Here is an 8,579-nt window from a genome sequence, read left to right on the forward strand (position 1 = left end):
CAGTAGGCTAAAATAGCCCCGAAACGAGGCAGGACTGAGCTGAGGCCCATCCTGAGCAGGAGTCCAGGAGGCTGCCCAGTGACCATCCCAAGGTGCCCCGTGGTGAGGGGACCCCATGAGTCGGAGACACGAGTCCTGGTCCCTGGGGCCTTGCCCCTCCCCATCGTCCCCATGGGGTGCAGAGCCCCCTCCTCCCTGATAGACTCGGTTCCTCCCTTACTCTCTTTTCCTGGACACCGTAGGCCTGGTTTTCTTTAGACCGGAAGGGCCTGGGGGACAGATAAGATTCGGCAGCACCATCAGAGTCAGGACACTCCAACCTTGAGTAGGAACAGACCTGCACACACCCCAGTCTGTGCCCAGGGCAGCCCCCAGCTCCTTCCTCTGCCCCAGGACACCCACCCCGCCTGCCTCTCACGCCCCTGCTGTCCCACCTGACCCCACCCCCACCCCCAGCTCTGCCTCTGCCGCCCCTGCCACCCGGGCTCACCCAGGACGCTTTCCCGCTGCTCCCCTCAACCTCCCCAACAGGCAGGGCCGATCGACCGGAGCCCCCAAACTCCCCTGCAGACTGTCTCACGCCAGCACCCCAGAGCCGCAGGTGGGTGGCTTGGCAAAGCGGCTCCAGGTTCAGGCTCTGTCGGCTGATACCACCGGCCTCTTTACTTTATTCGTCTGTTTCCTTCGGGAAACGTTAACCCACTGTAGAACATGTCCTGAGTCCGGATGAGCACAGGATAGTGAGTCCCGGTCAGGCCCGGCCCTCACTCTGCAAACGTCCACTGACCCGCGTCACCCCCCGCAGCTGCTGGATGGCTTGGGAGCCCAGCCTGGGCGCCTTCTACGGGCCGGCCGCCTTCGTCACCCTGGTCACCTGCGCCTACTTCCTCGGCACGTGCGTCCAGCTGCGGCGCCACCCGGAGCGCAGGTATGAGCTCAGGCAGCGGACGGAGGAGCGGCAGCGGCTGGCGGCGCCGGAGGGGGGCCCCGGCCAGGCCGCGCGGGCCGCCTCGCTGCTGCGGAACGAGCACTCCTTCGCCGCCCAGCTGCGCGCCGCCGCCTTCACGCTGCTCCTCTTCGCGGCCACGTGGACCTTCGGGGCGCTGGCCGTGTCGCAGGGCCACTTCCTGGACATGGTCTTCAGCTGCCTGTACGGCGCCTGCTGCGTGACGCTGGGGCTGTTCGTGCTCATCCACCACTGCGCCAAGCGCGAGGACGTGTGGCGGTGCTGGTGGTCGTGCCGCGGCCCCCGCGGGCGCACCCACACGGCCAAGCCCGGCGCCGGGCCCGCGCTCGACGCCAACGGCGACGCGCGGGGACACGCGGCCTGCCTGGGGACCTCGCCGCGCCTGGGCCGGCCGCGGGGCCTCGGCCACTGCAAGACGACCAACCTGCAGGCCGCCCAGGGCCGCCTCAGCTGCCTGTCGCCGGCCACGCCCTGTTGCGCCGCGGTGCACGGCGAGCCGCTGGCGGAGGACGAGGCCCGCGTGCACGTGCACGAGGAGGCCGCCTTCCAGCACGAGCCGCGGGCACACGGGCGCCTCGGGGGCGCCGCCGCCCCGCACTTCTTCAGCCAGCACCGCGCGGCCGCGGCCGGGCACGAGTGCGCCTGCCACATCCCGTCCAGCGCGGACGGCAGCGCCCGCAGCTCGCGCAGCGACAGCCCGCCCAGCTCGCCCGAGGGCCCGGCCGGGCGCACGCTGGCCTGCTGCGCGCAGGGCGACCCCTTCCCCCTGGCCAGCCCGCCCGAGGGCAGCGACGCGGGGCCCGCACTGTACGGCTGCGCCCCGCGGCCCGGCAGGGAGGCGGCCCCCCGGCCCGGCGCGCCTGGAGATGCTCCGGAGGACACAGTCCCTGCCCTTCGGCGGCCCTGGCCCCAACGGGCTGCTCAAGGGGGACGCGCGAGAAGGCCGGCCCTACGGCACCGACGGGACGGGCAACATCCGGACAGGGCCCTGGAAGAACGAGACCACCGTGTAGCCAGGCGGCCCGCGCCCTGGAGGGACCGCCAGAGCCACCGAACTTACCAGACGCAGTTCGCACCCGCAACTGCCCGCCGTCGTGAAAGACCCCAAGGGGGAAGCGCTCGGCCCGAGCTCAAACGCGGCGGTCCGTGTACAGTCACCCCGTGTTCAGTAGCGTCCAGTCCCCAGGGCAGCCCAGAAACAGGACGGGATTCTGCCCGGGGAGCCACCCTCAGTCCCCAGCTGGTTCCATCCACGGAGCTGCCAGGTTGCGACGGGCGACAGCGGGAGGCGCCGTCCGGGGTGTCCTGGCGCTCGGCGTGTGTGCGTTTTAGGTCTCGTTCCAGGGGCCGCGGCAGCGGGTCTGTCTGCAGCGTTCTCGCCCTGGGCGGTCTCTGCGGGCCCCTGTGACATCGTCTCTGCCTCAGTCGCCCCTGCTTCTTTATTAGGGACCCCCCTCAGCACCTCTGCCACCTCTGTCCCCGCTTCAGCTCGGCCTGGACGCAGCACCACCCCGCAGGCCTGAGAACGTGGTGGATGCTGTTGGCACGTGGGAACACGGAAGTGGCCGGTGGGTTCTCAGGGGACCCATTGCGTCTCTCGGGGGCTCCCACCTTTGGAAAATGCACAAACGTTCTTTAGCGGAGACTTGATTTCCAAAGCCAGCCACTGGCAGGACTGCGTTCCTCTCCAGCGTGGGCGCTTGGGGACAGTAACGTTCCGTTCCAGAAAGAAGAGGGGCTGACGGGGGCGGGACGGTCATCATGGACAAAATCACTTTTCCGTTTTCGCATTTCCATGAATATCTGGCACAAAGCCCTGACTCAAAGGACAGATGTCGATTACAGTGAGCCTCTGTGCAAGCCAGTGGCCCGTTTCTGGGGGGTACCCCATGTGTCCAGAGGTGTGTGTGCCTGAGAGAGACTGCACACAGCCCATTCCTCCCTCCGTCCCTCCCTCCTGGTCTGTGGCACATGTGCACACACGAGTACACACACATGTACACAAGTACACATGCACACATACATGCACACACTGCACAACACACATACCACGATGCACATGTGTACACACATGCACACATACAGAAGTAGTGTGTTTTCTAGCTGCCCCGAGCAGCAGGTTTTATTGCAGATGTTTAACTCTGCAGACGTCAGTGTCAGCATCAGCAGTTGCCATCACTGTGACCTGTCAGCGTGCTCTGTCATCTGGGTAGGAGGGGTTCGCCAGGAGCAGATCCTTGCAAACGCACGCCTCAGAGGAGAGGTCTGTGGGGAGTGTTCCCAGCGCCTCCACGGTGGGAGCATTCTGCGCCTCTGTGGTGGGACATGCTCTCCGAAGGGCTGACACTCAGTATCTGAGTACCAGGAGCCTCACTTCCCAAGATGCTTGTAAACTTGACAATGGCGTTGTGACTTACTGCAGCGTACTCCACATACGCAAACCTCGTGTGTCCTTACAGGTCAACCGGACAGTAACCAGATGACCGCGGGGCAGTTTCTGTTTCCGTCACTGTCCAGCCTTTTCACCTGCTCCCACAGCTGACGTAAACCAGAAACCCGATGCGACGCTGTGTGCACGCTGTAGATGCAGAACCATGCAGACAAAATACAGTGTTTTGCATTGTTCGTCCTTTGTGAGGCTGTTTAATAGCATCCCGTGTGTGTGCGTCTCGCCCTTAGAGGGGGAAGCGGCACTTTGGTGTGTGGCCCCTGCCTCTGTGCCCGAGGGCCTGTGGCAGGGCTGGGGAGCCTGGTGAGGCTGCTGTCCCCAGGATCCTCCAGACCCCTCATGTCCTCTCTGCCCTCAATGCCTCCAGCAGAACAGAAAGGGCACCTCATCATTCAACCAAAGACGTTCAGCCTTAAATAGTGCACCTCATTGTGTTTTCATATTGACAGCTTCGTGAGTCCACATGGGACCAGTGTTTGCATGTCAGGTTTTGGGGGTATAAAAATTCACAGTGTAGCTATATCAAGGAGCACTTGACATGGAATCAGCTTCCACAGGATTATGAAATGGGAGATCAGATCCAAATCCTGCTGTTTGTGGTCCAGTTTTTTGTGTCCCTTCCTGTGGGGGGGGGGTAGATGTGGTGTGAGACTGTACATGCGTGACTGTGGGTGTGCTGCGTGCATACGTGTGTGTGTGCACCCATGAGAGTGTGTGTACAGTCACGTGAGTGCGTGAGGATGTGATGTGTGCCTGTGCCTGTGAGAGTTGTGTGTGCATTGTGTGTGTTGTGTGCATGTGAGTATGTGTGTGCACTCTTCAGAGGGACAGCGTGAGGTGCCCCCTCCACCCCAGCCTCTCTGTGCTGGTGTCTAGCTCGCCAGGGCAACGTCCCCACCTGACAGCGATGCTACGATGGGGAAGCCAGAGCTGCTTGTGCCTCCAGCAGTGGCGGGGGACACACCTCTCACTGCACCAGGGCTTCCCAGGCCCCTTCCTGACCCTCCCACCCTCCCGAGTGGCTGCTCAGATTTGGCCCCCAGACCATCCTACTCTTCTCTGCAGTGGTGCTCACTGAGAAAGCCACCCAGTCCTCCTGAGACCACACAATGGCATCCACCAGCACAGGAGCACGGGAGCTTGTTGGTTAGATTAAGGCACCTCCCCAATCCCCTGATTGCTCCAGGAATCCCTCTGGGCTGTCTCCGAATGAGTAACCCCTGCTGAGGAGCCCCTCTCGGTTGTGTGGGGAAGAGGCTGGGTCCGGGCCCCACATTCCACCTGCCTGGCCAGGACTCTATGAGACGAAGTTGGCTGAGGGGAGCCTGGCCCTGGGAGCCCCACCTGCAGAGGAAGGGCCTGAGGGTCCTGTCTGCAGAGAAGGGGCTCTCCCGGTGCTTCTGCCCCAACTCCACACCCACACAGGGCCCAGCTGGTCCTGCCACCTACCCCCCTGCCACCTACCCCCCACCCCCACGTGGCCTCCATGTTTCTCAGGGGATGCTGTCAGGGCCAGCGCTGCTCTGAGCCCAGAGCCACAGGCCTGCTTGCTGCCCAAGGTCCAGGGGCCTGCTCTGGCCTGCTCGCGCCCATGCTTCGCCTCATCCTGCTCTCTCCTCCACCATGTTGCTGGGTTGGCACAAGCCAGAGGCTTCGGTAGAGCCTTTACTACATGACTTATTTCCGAACAGGCACCTTCAAATGGAAATGCCGCCTGTGGTACAAGATCAAAGACTGTCCTGCAGCCTGTGCACAGGGGTGGGGTGACCAACCTCCAGCCACGATGGAGGCGGGGGACACCAGACACGAGCCATGGGGGCCAAGCCAGCTGGGGGTAAGGGCAGAGAGGCCAAGGTGGGAGGTCTGGGGGCCAAATCTGAGCAGCCACTTGAGCGCTCAGCCACTCTGGAGGGCAGTCAGGTCAGGGAGGGGCCTGGGAGGCCCTAGCACAGTGTCCCCTGCTGCTGCTGGACACCACGGTTCTTCTCCCAGTGAGTCGCGTCAGGCCACAAGTGGCGGTCAGTGACAGGATGACCCGCTGCCCCAAGCCCCACCATGCAGGCTCCTGAGGGCCCACAGGAAGTTGTGATGGACGGGGCTGGGGTCCCAATGGCCGACTCCCCAGGCCTCCTGTGAGCTGCAGGGCCAGTGCCCTGAGCACAGACACATGTACCCCAAGAGAGTCCTCCAAGGACACAGAACGCCAGACAGTGACCCCACCAGGTGGTGGTCTGCCTCCACAGAGGCGGCCAGCAGGCAAGGGCTCCACACGGCTCTGACGCACAGAGGCCCAGGCAGGCACTGGACATGCCTTTTACCTCCGTCACTGGGGATCTGTGCCCTGGCCAGAGAGTACTCCTTGTCTACATCCCAGGTGGGTGCCTCTGACTCAGTGCGTCTCCTGGCTAGAGTGAGCACTCACGTTCGGGACACGGTGGGGCCGTGTGCGTGGTCCGTATGCTGCTACGGGCCAAGTGAGGACTCAGGACCCCACTGAGGGGTCAGTAGATGGAAAATTGCTAAGAGATGACAAAGACCTAACAGGATTCTTGTTGAAGACAGGGCAGGGTGAGCAGACCTCACCTGGGGGAGGGCAGGGCTCCTGCTAAGCTCACTCAGTGGGCGCTTGCTGCGACTGGATTCTGCGGGAAGTGCATGGGGTGGGGGGGGGCTGGCTCTAGTTTGTGCAAACAGAGAAATTTCGTCAGCGCCTGGGGCAGCATGAGAGCCCCTGCTGGTCTTGTCCCCTCACAGCCATGTCCTCTGGGTCCCTGTGGAGCCTGCCGGTCACGCTCATGGTGGGAGCTGGATGACCCCACCCCAGGCTTGCATTCTGGCACCAGGGGTGGGGGGCTCATTTGTCAATTGGGGACAAAGCCAGAGGCAAAAGCAAACCTCAGTGGCAGCTGTGAAGGCTGGCCACAGATGCCCTGCTCCTGAGGTGCCCTCTGAAGACACAGAAAGGCCACCCAGCCTGAGTGTCCTCAGCTGCTGCACCCTGCAGATTTGGAGCCTCCTGCGCAGAGCCTGCTGCGGGTTCCCCACCTGCCCTTTCTCACAGGTGAGTCCCCTCTGGCCCCTACTAACAAGAGAAGTGTGGGGCTTAAGTGGCCCTGGTGCCTAGAGCGCCTGAGGTCTGACGAGGGAGGCTCTGGGGAGCTACTCCTCGTCTGTGAGGACGAGCCAGGCCTCTGGTCCTGGGTGCAGTCTGGGCATCCGCAGCAGGCAGGTGACACAAGCTGAGCACCTGCCGGCTGCTGAGCTCGGGCCCACAGTCTGGACGCCCACCGAGGGAGGGCGCAGTTGGGGTCCCCCGGCCCCCGTGCCCTGGACACCCACGAGTGCGCAGAGAGGAGGTCAGGCTCCCGCCACAGCCATGCCCTGGTCCACACCGGCTTCCCGTGTGGCTGCAGAAGGGGCGATGGCAGGAGGCAATGGTGTCTCGCGGGGACACGCCTCTCGCCACATCAGTTCTTGGTTCAGAAGCAGAGGAAGAAACGACGCAGCCCCATCTTTCCGGTGCCGACTTCAGATGCACCCGGGTTTAACCTGGTGGAGAATGACTCAGTAAGGCTGAGACTCTCCAGGGACCTCAGCCATTCGTCACAAGACCATGGCACGCCCAGGAGGTTCTCTTCTGTGCTTGGAGGAGTCACGAGACTGCAGGAAGTGGAGAGCAGTTCAGGCCTCCTGACCCCCTAGAGGCCTCGGTGGGTGCAGTAGAGGCTGGAACCCGGCGCCCAGGCCTCCTGGATGAGAGCATTCAGCCACCTCTCAGCTCCGGGTGCGAGGGCTACTGGCCGCGGTCACTGGGCTCACTACCGTCCCGGGTCTCCCTGGCACTTCCCCATCACCACCTGTCCCCACAGCTGGGGGACAGAGAGGGCTGACCTGGGGCTGCAGAGGGCATGAGGAGACACACTCGCAGTGCTGCAGCACAAGGCCTATCCGGCTGCACACCTTCAACTACCCGTGGCTTATTATGTCACTTACGCCTCTCATTTAACACGCACCCAGGGAGAAGCAAGGGGACAGTGGGGGGAGGTGAGCCTGGGGAACCACACACCCACGCAGTGCACACGAGGGCCAAAGGGCAGAGATGGGAGGGGCTTGGCCACCCAGGACATGTGCGCCGGGAGCAGCCACAGGCTTTGCTGGCATTTCCTGGGCAGAATTGTTGCCAGTCAGAAGCAGAACCAGGACCCGTGGCTGCTTTGTCTCCTGGGCCTCAGGCATGCCCAGAGGTCCTGTCATTGGGGCTTCGGGTGCCACAGATCTGCACACCTCCATCCCTGTCCACCGGTGTCCACCCTCAGCGCATGTCCAGAGGCAGCGTCCACTGCCCCACATGGTTGGGGTGTCCATGGGACACAGGGCAGTCAGCATAGGGATCAGGGAGAGGGACAGGGAGGAGACGCCACAGAACTGCGAACCTGACCATCTGGACGTCGGCCACTCTTCGTGCTTCCCATCTGGGGGAGCCTGCGGGGCTGGGCGGACGGCCAGCTTTGGTGACTGAGGAAGCTGAGGCCAGCCGCGGCTGGGGCACCTCCAGGGAAATGGCCCATCTGGAGTCAGCCCATGGCCCTCCTGCAAGGAGGGATGAAGTGTCAGAACGTCCACACATGGGCTGCGGGGACAGGGCCGAGGTCCACGAGGGTGAGAACCACCGCAGGCCATGGGTTCAGGGAAGGACTCAGACCCCACAGCAGGTGCAGGAGGGCTGAGCCTGAGGAGCCTCACTGCAGCTGCCGGAGAAGGGCCCTGTGGCCAGAGGACCAAGCAAGGCCCAGGCCCCAGCAGGAGTGAGAATGGGAGATGGCACCTCTCTGTGCCTCTGATCAGCAGGACAAGGACATACACAGTCCTGTCGGGCCCATCCCAGGCAGGGCCCTGGAGACCAGCAGAGAATGAGCCCTGGAGACATCCCCACCGCTCTGAGGAAGTCTACAGGACCCAGATGACCCAGGGCCAGGGAGGAGCTCCCTCTGTATTGGGGAATAAATGGTAGGATTGAACTCCCAGTAAAAATTTCAAAAGCAATTCACAAGTCAGGCGTTAAGAAGCGCTGACCATGGGTGGCCGATGGATCTTTGTGAAGACCAGGCTCCGTGGCCTGGGTCCCACACAGAAGTAGCCTGCAGGGGCCTGCCACAGCTATGC

General features: G+C 63.1%; 1 protein-coding gene across 1 annotated transcript in view; it reads left to right on the forward strand.

Moving 5' to 3' along the window:
* ADGRA1 (adhesion G protein-coupled receptor A1) overlaps nucleotides 1–1,980 on the forward strand; it is a 42,710-nt gene extending 40,730 nt beyond the window's left edge. The window contains 2 exon segments of the mRNA XM_063101627.1: nucleotides 806–1,811; nucleotides 1,813–1,980. Coding sequence (XP_062957697.1) covers nucleotides 806–1,811; nucleotides 1,813–1,980 — 1,174 coding nt within the window.
* The last annotated feature ends 6,599 nt before the right edge of the window (nucleotides 1,981–8,579 follow it).

This window comes from Cynocephalus volans, chromosome 7 (genome assembly GCF_027409185.1).
Source record: "Cynocephalus volans isolate mCynVol1 chromosome 7, mCynVol1.pri, whole genome shotgun sequence".
Taxonomy (NCBI): domain Eukaryota; kingdom Metazoa; phylum Chordata; class Mammalia; order Dermoptera; family Cynocephalidae; genus Cynocephalus; species Cynocephalus volans.